Source organism: Mustela erminea, chromosome 3 (genome assembly GCF_009829155.1).
Source record: "Mustela erminea isolate mMusErm1 chromosome 3, mMusErm1.Pri, whole genome shotgun sequence".
NCBI lineage: Eukaryota > Metazoa > Chordata > Mammalia > Carnivora > Mustelidae > Mustela > Mustela erminea.
Window position 1 is genome coordinate 3,782,469 of NC_045616.1, and position 15,743 is coordinate 3,798,211.

Here is a 15,743-nt window from a genome sequence, read left to right on the forward strand (position 1 = left end):
CGGACCTGCAGCACCAGCCACTCTGCTCTAGGGAGACCCTGGACACTCCATGTGAGGAATGAAAAGCATGATGCAAGTGGGCCTCCCAGTCCCAGGCTCTGCCGTGATCTCCCCAGAAGGTCTGTGTGTGCACATTACTCTCGCTCAGAACCTGCAACAGCTCCCCAGGAGAGGTCCTGGCTCCAGCCAGTGAAGTTCATCCCCACCTCCTGCCTCTGCTTGCACTGGCTGCCAACTCCATTTCCATCCATGGGGCTCAGCTGAGGATGCCTCCTCCAGGAAGCCTCCTTGGACAGCCTCAACCTCTGCCCACTCCCCAACCAGACGCGCCTTTTGGCAGTTTACTGTGTCCCCTTCCAAGTAGGTACCCGGCCCCTGGGCACCGCCCATCCCCCCTCTCCCCCTTGTGAAATATCCAGGTCACCCAGACCAGCTGGACCCAGGCTGGCAGCGGAAGGCTGCAAGGGAATGAGCCCATGGAGAGGCCCTCCCTGAGGCCCCATCCACTCACCTCGAACCCGGAGAGCAGCTGAGGACTGGATACCCTCAGCCTCTGCAGTGATCTGACCAGCGTCCTCCAGGGTCAGGCCAGAGATGGTCAGGCTGTGGCTGGAGCTACTTTGGGAGATGAGAAACTTCTGGCTGGGCTTCAGCAAGGCGCCGTCCCGGAACCACGTGACTGCCGAGTCGCCCGGGGACACCACGCACTGGAAGGTGGCCTCTCCACCTTCCTCGGCCACCACCGCCCTCAACTCTGATGTGAACTTGACCGTGCGGGGGGCTGTGGACAGGGGTTTTCCTTGAGAGGCCCCACCCTGCAGTTGTGGATAAGGGTATCTCCACCAGGCAGCTGCCCAGGCACGCCCTGCCCGACAGCCCGCCCACCCACGTACGTGGCCCTCCACTGAGTACCATTGACGGTGAGCTGCGCGCTGGTGCGGTCGTTGCGAGTCTCACACGTGTACTCCCCCGCATCCTCCAGCCGCAGGCCTGACACCGTGAGGCAGCGCCGGGGCCCTGTGGCTTCAATCTGGAAGCGCTTCCCAGCCCGGAGCTGTGTGCTCCCGCAGCGCCACACGACCTCGGCCTGGGGCGGGTTCAGCTCGCACACCAGCGTCACCGTGCCCCCCAGCTCCCCGCTCACAGGCTCCAGGGGTTGGCAGAACTTGGTGGCCACCTCTGCAGGACAGGAAGGGGCATCAGCTGCGGGACTTTGGCTAGCACTCACTGGGGACAGCCCGCTCCAGCCCCGCCCCCTGCACACACAGGGTTCCCAGAATACCGCCCCCAGCCCTGCTGACCTTCCACCTGCACAGGGAAGTCCTGCCCTGTCGTGCCCACACGGCAGCTGTAGACTGCACTGTCCAGGGTCTGGGCCCCGTGGATGGTCAGGGTGTGGGTGTCCCCCAGGCTGGCTGTTTCGTGCCGCTTGCTTCGGCGAATCTCCACACCGTCCTTGAGCCACGTCACCGTGGCCACAGAGGGTGTGGCCAGCTTGGCTGTCAGGACAATGTCCTCATGCTCCCTGACCACCAGAGGCTCCCTGTGGCCAGGTCTCTCCAGGGCGGGGGACTCGGGCTCCAGCTCTGGAGGGAGGTCAGTGAGCATAAGAGCAGGGCTCTTGTGTTCCTGGCTTGGGCCCCATCGCCCCTAGCAGCAGGCCTGGGTCCATATTACAGAAGGGCATCGGGAAGCAGGCCCAGGAGGGGAGGCAGGAAAGGACAGTCTGGCCAGGCCCAGGTCAGGATGGGCATCCAAGCAAGGGCAAGCCCACAGGGCTGACCACATCACAGCTGGACACTTAGGATCCCAAGACAAGAGCCCCTCCAGTGAGGCTCCGCAGCTGCCCAGCTCCACATGTGTGCTCATGTTTCCCTACAACGTGACAGCCCTAGACAGAGAATGGTGCCTGCCACAGGCCACAGGCCTTAGGGGTCTACAGGACACCAAGAAAGGCTCATGGCTGGTTATCTGCTGGTTACAGTGGGATTCTGGCAGAAGGGGAGATGCTTGGGGAAGTGGATGCCCAGAACAGCCAAAAAGAGGGACTGCAGTTCTCCAGTCCGAGCACCTGGGCAGTAGACAGAATCCTGGGCTGGGCCATTCACAGAGAACCCAACACAGGTGCAACACACAACTGTCCCCCTATCCGGTCCAAGAGGGGCTCCTTTCCTGACTTGTCAGGACGTTATTACCTTTACGGAACCCTGGCACACACCTGCGACGTCCAGGCGGAAGGACACCTTCTGGCCCCCCACCTCGCAGCTGTACTCCCCGGCGTCCGCCTTCCCCGCCTGCTGCACCACCAGCCGCCTGCTGCAGCCCTTGGCCTCCACGTGCACATTGGAGCTCGCACTCAGCTTCTTCCCGTCCTTGTACCACGTCACCTCTGTCTGGGCCTGGGCCACCTCACAGCTCAGGGTGGCGCTGGACCCTGCCTTGGCCTGCACTTCACTGCGTGCTGGCTGCTCCTTGGCAAACACCACAGAGGGTTCTGGGGACAGAGAGAGATGCACATGATTGAAGATACCATGTGCCTTAGGAAGGCAGCACTGGGGGAAGAAGGACTACACCGGGAGGGAGGAGAACTGGAAACGTTTCCAGGCTCTGCATCAGCTGTATGGTCTGGAAAAGCCCCATAGCCTTCTTGACACTAAGTAACAAAATCTAATTACCCCATCCATCAGCACTGTGGGTAGGAGAACATACATCCTATCATGTTCCACGTGGACTATCCCAGCTGGGGACCATATATTCTACCACTGTTTCATGTGGGATGTCCCACTTGGGGAACATATATTCTATCACTGCTCGACGTAGGCTGTTCCAGGTGGGACCACACATTCTATCTCTGCTCAACATGGACTGTCCCACTAGGGGACCACACATTCTATCTCTGTCCATATGGACTATGCCAGGTGGAGACCACACATTCTATCACTGCTCCACGTGGCTGTCCTAGGTGGGGATCACACATTCCATCACTGTTCTATGTGGCTGTCCCAGGTGGGGACCACACATTCTATCACTACTCCACATGGGTTGTCCCAAATGGGGACCATACATTCTATCACTGCTCTTCGAGGACTGTCCTAGGTGTAACAACACATCCTGTCACTGCTCTACTTGGCTGTCCCAGGTGGGATCATGCATTCTATCACTGCTCCATGTGGGCTGTCCCAGTTGGGGACCACACATTCTCTCACTGGTTCACATGGCTGTCCCAGGTGGGGACTACACATTCTATCGCTGCCTTACATGGGCTGTCCCAGGTAGGGACCGTACATTACCCACTGCCTCACGTGGGATCTCCCAGCTGGGGACCATATATTCTATCACTGCTCCAAGTGGGCTGTCCCAGATGGGGACCACACAATCTCTCACTGCTCCACGTGGCTATCCCAGGTGAGGACATTATATTCAATCTCTGCACCACGTGGACTGTCCCAGGTAGGAACCACACATTCTCTCACTGCTCCATGTGGACCGTCCCAGGTGGGACCGTACATTCTCCCACTGTTCCACGTGGCTGTCCCAGGTGGGGACAGTACATCCTATCACTGCTCCACGTGACTGTCCCAGGTGGGGTCCACACATTCTATCACTGCCCCATGTGGACTGCCCCAGGTAGGGACCATACATTCTATCACCCTTGATCAAGGCTAGAGTTTTAACCCAAACGCTGACCTGTGACATCCAGGCGGAAGGACACCTTCTGGCCCCCGACCTCGCAGCTGTACTCCCCGGCGTCCGCCTTCCCCGCCTGCTGCACCACCAGCCGCCTGCTGCAGCCCTTGGCCTCCACGTGCACGTTGGAGCTCGCACTCAGCTTCTTCCCGTCCTTGTACCATGTCACCTCCGTCTGGGCCTGGGCCACCTCACAGCTCAGGGTGGCGCTGGACCCCGCCTTGCAGAGCACCTCACTGCGTGCTGGCTGCTCCTTGGCAAACACCACAGAGGGTTCTGGGGACAGAGAGAGATGCACATGATTGAAGATACCATGTGCCTTAGGAAGGCAGCACTAGGGGGAAGAAGGGCTACACCAGGAGGCAGAGGAACTAGAAACGTCTCTAGGCTCTGCATCCGCTGTGAGGTCCAGAAAAGCCCCATAGCCTTCTTGACACTAAGCAACACAATCTACCTACCCAATCCCATCAGCCCTGTGGGTGGGAGAACACACATTATATCACTGCTCCACGTGGGCTGTCCCGGGTGGGGACCATACATTCTATCACTGTTTCACGTGGGCTATCCCAGGTGGGTCCACACATTCTATCACTGATCCATGTAGGCTCTCCCAGGTGGGGACCTTGCATCCTAACACTGCTCCAAGGGCTGTCCCAGGTGGGGACCACAAACTCTATCAGTGCTCTATGTGGGTAGTCCCAAATAGGGACCGCACATTCTCGACTGCTACATGTGGGCTGTCCCAGATGGGGACCACACATTCTATCATTGCTCCAAGTGGGCTGTCCCATATGGTGACCATACATTCTATCACCGCTCCACAAGGACTGTCCCAAGTGGGGACCATACATTCTATCACTACTCAATGTGGGCTGTCCCATTGATGACCACATATTCTATCACTCCTCCACGGGCACTATCCCAGGTGGGACCACACATTCTATCACTGCTGCACGTGGGCTCTCTCAGGTGGGGACCACGCATTATATCACTGCTTTATGGGGCTGTCCCAGCTGGTGACCATGCATTCTATCACTGCTCCACATGGGCTTTCCCAGTTGTGGACCAGTCATTCTATCACTGCTCCAGATGGGCTGTTCCACATGAGGACCACTCATTCTATCACTGCTCCAGATGGGCTGTTCCACATGAGGACCTCTCATTCTATCCCTGCTCCATGTGAGCTGTACCAGGTGAGGATAATTCTACCACTTCTCCACTGGTCCCCTGTGGAGACCAGACACTATGTCACTGCCCCATGTTGGTCTTGCAGGTGTGAATGTTGAAAGAGACTCCTGTTCACAGGAACCTGTGGACTCCTGCTATCTGCACACCTCAACCTTCCCAGAGGATGCAAAGTCTTCCCACAAAGTTTTCAGGGAGCCCCTTCCCTTTAGTGCACAGAGTTACTCAGGCTTCAGAGTTTCAAGTCTGTCCTGACAACTGCTGGCAGTCTTGGTGGTATGTAGTTGTGCCTGTTGTGGATTTTGGGGGGTGTTTTGTTTTGTTTTGTTTTGTTTTGTTTTGTTGTGGGTTTTTTTGCATATTCTCATGACTCACACAGTGGAGCAACTTCTCTAGTCTTTCCTGTCATTACTGCTTGCTCTTAGGTAATGTCAGTGTCATGTATTTGTCCAATGGCCAATAGCCCTGCCTGTCTTTCTCACATTTATTTTTAGGAGCTCTATTTGCATGAGAGGTGTCTCTCTTCCACATGTGTGTGGCTTGTCTTTTTACTCTTTTCTGGTGTCTTCTAATGAATCAAAGATTTTCATTTCTTTGTGGGCAATCCTGTCATTCCTGTCCCAAGGTGGCTAGTGCATTTCTGTTGTGTCAGAATTCCCTTATTAGACTGTAATCTAATCCTCATCTCAGAGGATTCCTCCTCATCTCAGAGGGTCATTGTGCCACCTGTCGCCCTGGGGTCTCCAACTCATTTAGGATTGGATTTGTGTGCACTGTGAATTACTTGACAACTTTTTTTCCATATGGTTTAATGGCAAAAAATTATTTTTCTTATTGCAAAGACCAGACATGCTGTCAAAAAAGAAAAAGTGCAGATGAGGCAGGAGTTCGTATATGGATGGGTCTGTTTCTTTCTTTTTTTTTTTTTTTTAAGATTTTATTTATTTATTTGAGAGAAGACAGTGAGAGAGAGCATGAGAGGCGAGAAGGTCAGAGGGAGAAGCAGACTCCCCATGGAGCTGGGAGCCCGATGTGGGACTCGATCCTGGAACTCCGGGACCGTGACCTGAGCCGAAGGCAGTTGCTTAACCAACTGAGCCACCCAGGCGCCCGGATGGGTCTGTTTCTGAGCTCTTTATTCTGTTCTTTTTATCTGATAACTGTCCAATCTTTGCGATCTGGCTGTCTACGTCACTGTAGCTTTATAGTAATGCTATGGCAGGTATTTGTAGTGCAAATACTCACACTGAAACTACTTATCAATTTTCGCCACCCTCCACCATCCTCCCAAAGAAAATCTGCTTGGATTTGAATTATCAATGAACATCTCAGATTGTTCCATGGATTCCTATCCATTTACTTAGACCTTCTTTATTTTCTCTCAAAAATGTTCGATAATTTTCCCTCACAAAGTTACTAAGCACGTTTTATTAGATTTGGAATTAGAAACATGATACTTCTGATGCCATTATAAATCTTTTAAATTTTCACTTTCGCATGGTTTCTTGTCGGTATATACATACAGAAGCATTTACTATGTGTTCACATTTGTACATGGTTATCTTTCTGATTACACACAAAGTCTAACAATTTTCCTTTGGAATTTCGGACTTGGTGATTATATCACCTACGCATTTTACCTTGTTTCCCAAGTTTTAAGCATTTTATTTCCTCCTTCAGTGCTGTGAGTGTTAACAGTGTACCTTCTTCTCTTAATCCCTATCTCATAGGCAAACCCCTCAGGGTTTTGCATTAAGTATGATGTTTCTGTTGTTTCCTGTAGTACTGTTTATCAAAATATGGAAGAATTGGTTTACTGCTAGTTGGTTAAGAATTTTATAGCATGAATGGAGGCTAAAATGGGGTTTATGTTATACTTTATCAAACTTTCTTCTGCATTTATTGAGATAAGCTATTGTTTTTCTCCTTTGAGCAGTTAGTGCCACATTATACAGTTGATTCTTAATCAATTTCTCCTTTAAGCAGTTACTGTCACATTATACAGTTGATTCTTAATCAATGTTTGAACATTACAGGTCCATTTAAATGCAGATTTTTTTCAGTAAATACACTACAGAACTGCAAATGTATTTTCTCTTTCTTGTAATGTTCTTAATACCATTTTCTTCTCTCTAGCTTACTTTACTGTAAGAATACAATGTATAGTACATATAGCACACAAAATATGTGTTAATCAACTAAGTTATTGGAGTCTCAGTCAATAGCCTATTAACTGTCAAGTTTTGGGGGACTCAAAAGTTATATATGGATTTGTGGCTACATGGGAAATTTGTACCCCTACCCCCTCATCATGCAAGGATCAACTACAGTGATTTTCTAATGTTTTGACTATCAAACCAACATTGCATTCCTAGACTAAGACTTCAACATAGTGTATTTTCATTGACATCCTGCTCAGATGACTTTGCCAATAGTTTGTTGAAGACATGGCCTAGATATCCACAGGAGATTGGCATAAAATTTTAATCCTTCCTACTTTCCTTGTCAGATTTTGGTACTGTGTTATATTAGCTCTGTGAATCAAACTGGAGGATATATATCTTTAGTTTATTATCTAGGAGAATCTCCATGAACATGGAATAATTACTTTCCAGAATATTTGGTGTAATTTATCAACAAAACCACTAGGTTTAGATCATTCTCTATGAAAATTTTGATTACTATTTACATGCACTTAAAGTGATGGGGCTACTTAAGTTATCTATTTCTTCTTGTGTCACTTTTTCATATGCTTTTCTAAGAATTTGGCCAATTTATCAAAACTCTGTGAACTGATTTCATAAAATAACATGCCATACTCTCACAAAAAATAATTTTAGAGATATGTAAGTTTTGTGGTATCTGTACACACCCCAAAATATTATATACTGATATACTATCATAACTATTGTATGTTGGCACCTGGGAGTCAATGCGGTGTTACTACCCAGCATTCTCTGAGCTTAAGAGAAATTTACCAAAATGAATCCATTTAGCCCTTGGACTTCCCCATAAAGCATCCCAGAGGCACAAATACACATGACCACAAGGAAATGCCACTATATACTCCTACAACAACCAATGACTGCCACCACAAGGACTCATCTATAGCAAAGCATGATGATATAGCCTAGACTGCTTACTTCCTCCCTTTCTAAACCTGTAAATTAAAGTCCAAGAGGAATTCTGATACAGAATGGTCTTACTGAGGACACAAGGAAATAAGATTTTCTTTAGAAAGAGAATTCCAGAACTTGCATGTGACTATCTCAGGCACATACATACCAACGCTCTGGTTCTGTTTACTTTGCACAGCCTTTGAAGGAAAACATGGGTCTAGATTTGCTATCTATATGGGTGCATATCCATGTGCAAAACAGTGAACAGTGTCCTAAAACAACTAAAACATTATATTCTAAAGTTCAGTTGAGACATTTCTAAGGATGATTATATGGTCAAAACTTCCCCATCCTGATTTAAAGAAATCAAAATGTCTCTCACTAGCAAGAATCCCATGCAATCCTGAACAGGGCACCGGGGGCAACCAGAAGAAGCACAGTCACATAACCAAGGTGTGAGATGATGAGCTACTTCAGCACCCAAGCATGAAGCACAGCCTTCATCCTGGGCACCAGGGGACGCTGGGAGTGTTCTCTGCGGGTGCTGAGATGCATGACTAAGCATTAGGACACAAAAGCACTGCTCAGGGCACAGATGGCTCCTCTCCCTCCATATGCACCCTTCTCATTAAACCTCCACCAGTCATAGCCATGCCTATGAAAATAGAAGACAACAGGATGGCCAAGGTGAAACATGAAGACTAAGGGAAAGAGCACCAGAGCTTGTGGGGTCTGTAATGCAATGCTTTTATTACCTCCAAACAAGACAAGGTGGTACCAGAAGGAACTGACCTGTGACATCCAGGTGGAAAGACACCTTCTGGCCCCCTGCCTCGCAGCTGTACTCCCCGGTGTCCGCCTTCCCCGCCTGCTTCACCACCAGCCGCCTGCTGCAGCCCTTGGCCTCCACGTGCACGTTGGAGCTCGCACTCAGCTTCTTCCCGTCCTTGTACCACGTCACCTCTGTCTGGGCCTGGGCCACCTCACAGCTCAGGGTGGCGCTGGACCCCGCCTTGGCCTGCACCTCACTGCGTGCTGGCTGCTCCTTGGCAAACACCACAGAGGGTTCTGGGGACAGAGAGAGATGCACATGATTGAAGAGACCATGTCCATTAGGAAGACAGCATTGAGACAAGAAGGACTAAAGAGGGAGGCAGGGATCCTGGAAACGTCTCCAGGCTCTGCATCCACTGTGTGATCTGGAAAACTCCATAGTCTTCTTGACACTGTGTAACACAATCTATGTACCCATTTTCTCCCTGCTCTGTGTAGGAGACCATACTATGTTCCAGATGGAGACCATATATTCTACCATTGCTCCACCTGGTTGCTGTCCCAAGTGGGGACCCACATTCTATCACTGCTCCATCTAGGCTGTTTAGGTGGGAATTCTGAGCACATGGGAACTGTGGATCATGATGGCTACATGCCCAATGCCTCTAGGTGCCAAGAGGATTCCCCCACGTGATTTGCAAGGAGCATCATCTAGAATACAGGACAATTCCTGCTGTTCCACATTCTTGCCTTCTCTGTGTTGTCAACTTTTTGCAACCTCCAGGACTGACACTGTACATTCTATAGCTGTCTCTTGCATGGTCTTGATGACTCAAGAGTGGATTACCTATCCTGAAGTCTTTGGTCATTAATGTTTGCTTTTCCATGGTGTCACTTCTCAAATGTTCTGCCCCATTTTCAACAGCATTGTCTTCATTCTGATTTATTTAAGAGCTCTTTAAATAATCATATGTTAGAGTTTTTATGTGTTCTCCCCATCGTTGTGACTTGCCTTTCTGTTCCTTTATGATGTTTCTGGTAAAAAAAAAAAAAAAGCTAAGAGTTCTATTACAGGCAAGTATATTAATTTGACCTTTTTGTATTGTGCATTTTGTTCGGTTTAAGGAAGTTTTCAAAACCTTGAGGTCATGAATGACCTACATTGTCTCAATAGAACTTGTTTTACATTGAGGTCTCTAACCCACCTGGAGTTGACTGTTTGGCAAGGCAAGAAATAGACATCCAACTTAATTTCAGTTTTCCACATGGTTAAATATCTTATCACTATTTGTGAAAAGACTGTCCCTTTACTACCTTCACACTTAGCACCAGGGTAAAAACAAAAACAGAAAAAGAGAAGGCATGAGGTTCTATACAGAGCTATTTCTTGGTTCACTGTTCTGTTCCTCTGGGCTGTTTCTCAAACCCTGCTCAGAGAACCACTTGTCTGACTTGCTGTAGCTTTACAAAAAGCCTTGATAGCAGACACAGCAAATGTCCCCACACTCTCTATTCAGGAGTGACTTGGTACACTTTGGCTTTTGCAATCAACTTGTCAATAGTCTTGCACACAAAGAGCTATTATTTGGGTTATGATGAGGATTGAACACATTTAGGTCTTCCATCACTTTCTAACCATGATTTAGATTTTTTTCTCTGTTTCTTAATGATGTTTGAATTATTTTTCCCAAAAACCTTTTAAATATCCTTTATTAGACAGGAATTGGTAATAGGGTCCTTCTAATGCTACTGTAACACCTTAAAAATTCCCTTAAAAGTCATCTCCCAAGAACACTCATGAAAGAAATTGAAGAAGACACAAAAAGATGGAAGACCATTCCATGCTCTTGGATCGGAAGAATAAACATTGTGAAAATGTCTATACTGCCTAGAGCAATCTATAATTTCAATGCCATTCTGGTCAAAATTCCACCGGCATTTTTCAAAGAGCTGGAGCAAACAATCCTAAAATTTGTATGGAATCAGAAGAGACTCTGAATTGCTAAGGAAATGTTGAAAAACAAAAATAAAACTGGGGGCATTGGTTAACTCATGTCAAGCTTTACTACAAAGCTGTGATCACCAAGACAGCATGGTACTGGCATAAAAACAGACACATAGACCAGTGGAACAGAATAGAGAGCCTCAACTCTATGGTCAAATAATCTTCGACAAAACAGGAAAAAATATACAGTGGAAAAAAGACAGTCTCTTCAATAAACGGTGCTGGGGAAATTGGACAGCTACATATAGAAAAATGAAACTCAACCATTCTCTTACACCATACACAAAGATAAACTCGAAATGGATAAAAGACCTCAACGTGAGACAGGAATCCATCAGAATCCTAGAGGAGAACATAGGCAGTAATCTCTTTGATATTAGCCACAGCAACTTCTTTCAAGATATTGCTCCAAATGCAAAGGAAACAAAAACAAAAATAAACTTTTGGGACTTCATCAAAATCAAAAGCTTCTGCACAGCAAAGGAAACAGTAAACAAAACAAAGAGGCAACCCACGGAATGGGAGAAGATATTTGCAAATGACAGTACAGACTAAAGGTTGATATCCAGGATCTATAAAGAACTTCTCAAACTCAACACACACAAAACAGATAATCATATCAAAAAATGGGCAGAAGATATGAACAGACACTTTTCCCATGAAGACATACAAATGGCTATCAGATACATGAAAAAATATTCATCATCCCTAGCCATCAGGGAGATTCAAATCAAAACCACATTGAGATATCACCTTACACCAGTTAGAATGGCCAAAATTAGCAAGACAGGAAACAACATGTGTTGGAGAGGATGTGGAGAAAGGGGAACCCTCCTCCACTGTTGGTGGGAATGCAAGTTGGTGCAGCCACTTCAGAGAACAGTGTGGAGATTCCTCAAGAAATTAAAAATAGAGCTTCCCTATGATCATACAATTGCACTACTGGGTATTTACCACAAAGATACAGATGTCGTGAAAAGAAGGGCCATCTGTACCCCAATGTTTAGAGCAGCAATGGCCATGGTCACCAAACTGTGGAAAGAACCAAGATGCCCTTCAACAGATGAATGGATAAGGAAGATGTGGTCCATATACACTATGGAATATTATGCCTCCATCAGAAAGGATGAATACCCAAGTTTTGTATCAACACGGATGGGACTCGAAGAGATTATGCTGAGCGCAATAAGTCAAGCAGAGACAGTCAATTATCATACAGTTTCACTTATTTGTGGAGCATAACAAATAACACAGAGGACATAGGGAGATGGAGAGGAGCAGGGAGTTGGGGTAAATTGGAAGGGGAGGAGGTGAATCACAAGAGACTATGGATTCTGAAAAACCATCTGAGGGGTTTGAAGTGGCGGGGGGGGTGGGAGGTTGGGGTACCAGGTGGTGGGTATTATAGAGGGCACGGATTGCATGGAGCACTGGGTGTGGTGAAAAAATAACGAATACTGTTTTTCTGAAAATAAATAAATTGAAAAAAAATTTTTTTAAAAAGATACAGATGTAGTGAAAAGAAGGGCCATCTGTACCCCAATGTTTATAGCAGCAATGGCCATGGTCACCAAACTATGGAAAGAACCAAGATGCTCTTCAACAGACGAATGGATAAGGAAGATGTGGTCCATATACACGATGGAGTATTATGCCTCCATCAGAAAGGATGAATACCCAACTTTTGTAGCAACATGGACAGGACTGGAAGAGATTATGCTGAGTGCAATAAGTCAAGCAGAGATAGTCAATTATCATACGGTTTCACTTATTTGTGGAGCATAACAAATAACATGGAGGACAAGGGGAGATGGAGAGGAGCAGGGAGTTGGGGGAAATTGGAAGGGGAGTTGAACCATGAGAGAATATGGACTCTGAAAAACAACCTGAGGGTTTTGAAGGGGCAGGGGGTAGGAGGTTGGGGGTACCAGGTGGTGGGTATTAGGGAGGGCACAGATTGCATGAAGCACTGGGTGTGGTGCAAAAGCAATGAATTGTTACAGTGAAAAGAAATTTTTAAAAAAGTCATCCTCCAGATATTTGGTGTCTAGATATAAAAATGTTTCCTGTATATGGATTTTTGTGTGTTGTAGTCTTTCCCCACTCCATTTTCCATCAAATAATTAACTGTTTGGGATTTTCTATATTGATAACTATCTCATTTCTTAGCTCTGTTTTTGTTATTTTTCCAGCTTTTATACCTGCGTTTTATTTTCTTCCTTGGTGTGCTGTAAATGTTACATAAAAGTGGTGACACCTGGCTTCCCTGTCTTGGTCCCATCTCAGAGGCAAAACTTTCAAGATTTCACATGAAGTGTGATGTCAGCTAGTTTTTTCAATACCACCAATTAGTACACTTAAGGACAAGACCTCCTATTTGTACTTTGTGAACAATTTTGTGTCAGCAATTGATGCTAAGTATTATAAAATATTTTTCCTGGATTCATAATGTTATATCTTATCTAGTGCTTTTTTTTTTTTAATTCTCCAATTACTGGGGAAACAACATGGATTTTTTTCTTTCATTTTGTTCACATCAAGCTCTGTATTCATTTTCTAGAGTTTCTTATGTGAAAGGAGCCTTACATTCCAGGAATCAGACTATGGTGGACTATATGAATTCTTCATATTTACCTTGTCGGATTTTGGGATTGATATATTACCTACAAAATATGAGTTGAAGACTATCTTTTTTCTATGTTCTATAAGAATTCTATGAACGTGGAATACTATCTTTCCAGAATATTTGGTACAATTTAACAGTAGAGCTACTGGGCTTGAATAGCATTCTCTGAGAAGATTATTTGTTGTCATTCCACTTATTCTGAGTTTTAGGACTGCACAGCTTGTCTTGTTTTTCTTGTAGAAGTTTCAATACAGTTCCCTAGAACTGATTGATTTGTAATTTTCTGCTCTCTGGAGGGTAATCTACTCAGATGCTGCCATAATATACGGACCTAGATGTGGCTACATATGGGTGCAGAGAGAACTTCTAGAACCCTGTGAAAATGCAGAAGTGTCCCAAAACACCTAAAACTGTGAAAACTCAGAGCACAGTCCTGAGAAAACTCCAAGTGTGATCGTGTGGCCCAGATTTCCTGTCTTCCTGGTTCAGTGAAGTCAAACATCTCTTGCTAGCAGGAACTCTCAAGTATGCTTGAGGAAGACACAGATGACCTTCCCCAACCACTCCAGGGGAGGGACGTCTGGTCTACCTCAGCCCACGCATCAGGGATATCCTTACCCCCAGACACCAAGGTTCACCAGTGGGTTCTGAGAAGGATCTGGGAAAATGTGACCAGCTCTGCTACATGGACACACAATTTGTGGTATAACACAACCACTCTCCTCCTCTAATCATGTTTCTTTGGTCCCACATGGGCATTAAAACCATATGTGAATGGATAGAAGACATGAAGAGAATAGTCTAATGGAAAGAACAAAAGGGTGTGTTTAGGCTATCGGCCAGTCCCAATTCATCTCCCAGTGAGGCTCATTTCATACCCTCAAAGAACTGACCTGTGACGTCCAGGCGGAAGGACACCTTCTGGCCCCCGACCTCGCAGCTGTACTCCCCAGCATCTGCCTTCCCCACCTGCTGCACCACCAGCCGCCTGCTGCAGCCCTTGGCCTCCACGTGCACGTTGGAGCTCACACTCAGCTTCTTCCCATCCTTGTACCACGTCACCTCTGTCTGGGCCTGGGCCACCTCACAGCTCAGGGTGGCACTGGCCCCTGCCTTGGCCTGTACCTCACTGTTCATTGGCTGATCCTTGACAAACACAGCAGCCGGCTCTGAGGACAGGGAAGGATGCATGAAGTCAAACATACCATGTAGGTCAAAAATACAGCCCTGGGGGGCGCCTGGGTGGCTCAGTGGGTTAAGCCGCTGCCTTCGGCTCAGGTCATGATCTCAGGGTCCTGGGATCGAGTCCCACATTGGGCTCTCTGCTCAGCAGGGAGCCTGCTTCCCTCTCTCTCTCTCTCTCTCTCTGCCTGCCTCTCCATCTGCTTGTGATATCTCTCTGTCAAATAAATAAATAAAATCTTAAAAAAAAAATTCCATGGACACATCTGTGGTTTAAAAAAAAAAAAATACAGCCCTGGGATCAATAGATGAATTGATAAAGACGTGGTGTATACACACAGAAAGGAATATTACTCAGCCATCCAAAAAAAATTGAAATCTTGCTTTTGCAACAAGGTGGATGGAACTACAAGGTATTAATAAGTGAAATAAGTCAATCAGAGAAATACAATTATCCTATGATTTCACTCATATGTGGAATTTTTTTTTCATATGTGGAATTTAAGAAACGAAACAGAGGATCATAGGGGAAGGGAGGGAAAAATAAAACAAGACAGTATCAGAGAGGGAGACAGGCCCTAAGATATTCTTAACTCTAGGAAGAGAACTGTCAGTTGCTGGAGGGGAGGTGAGTGGTGGACTAGGGTAACAGGGTGATGGGCATTAAGGAGGCAGGTGATGTAATGAGCACTGGGAGTTATATACAACTGACAAATCACTGAATTCTACCTCTGCAACAAACAATACACCACATGTTAATTAGTTGATTTTAAATTTAAAAGAAGAATACAGCCTTGGGAAAATAGGCCAAAACAGGGAGGAGGGGGACTAGAACTCTTTCCAGGCTTTGCACCAGCTGTGTGGTGTGGAGTTCTACCACTTTCACAGCAACAGCTAACATAATTTATCTACACTCCACCCCTGCTCCCTGTGGGCTGTCCCAGGTGGGGACCCTACACCCAGTCCCCATGGACTGGTCCAGGTAGGGAGTCTGAGAAACTTTCCCTGTGCATGGCTCTGTGGGGTCATGACACATGTGTTCCTATACATTTCTTCAGATCTTTTCTGTATGGTTTGAAGGTAATTTTTCCACCTCTAGTCTACAAAGCTCCTGAGACTCCAAGCTGTTTCCTGTGTTAGTATTATCAGCTGATGGCCATCTGGC

The 15,743-nt window shown here is 46.6% G+C and overlaps 1 protein-coding gene across 30 annotated transcripts in view; it reads right to left on the reverse strand.

Moving 5' to 3' along the window:
- OBSCN (obscurin, cytoskeletal calmodulin and titin-interacting RhoGEF) overlaps window positions 1-15,743 on the reverse strand; it is a 137,108-nt gene that overhangs the window by 75,436 nt on the left and 45,929 nt on the right. For 25 of the 30 annotated variants that reach the window (XM_032335096.1, XM_032335097.1, XM_032335094.1 and 22 more), the window contains 6 exons: window positions 14,290-14,565; window positions 8,784-9,059; window positions 3,688-3,963; window positions 1,302-1,586; window positions 913-1,179; window positions 512-781 (listed from right to left, as the gene is read on the reverse strand). In XM_032335096.1, coding sequence (XP_032190987.1) covers window positions 512-781; window positions 913-1,179; window positions 1,302-1,586; window positions 3,688-3,963; window positions 8,784-9,059; window positions 14,290-14,565 — 1,650 coding nt within the window. The remainder of the gene's footprint in view (window positions 1-511; window positions 782-912; window positions 1,180-1,301; window positions 1,587-3,687; window positions 3,964-8,783; window positions 9,060-14,289; window positions 14,566-15,743) is intronic. The other 5 variants (XM_032335099.1, XM_032335091.1, XM_032335098.1 and 2 more) reach the window with 4 other exon arrangements.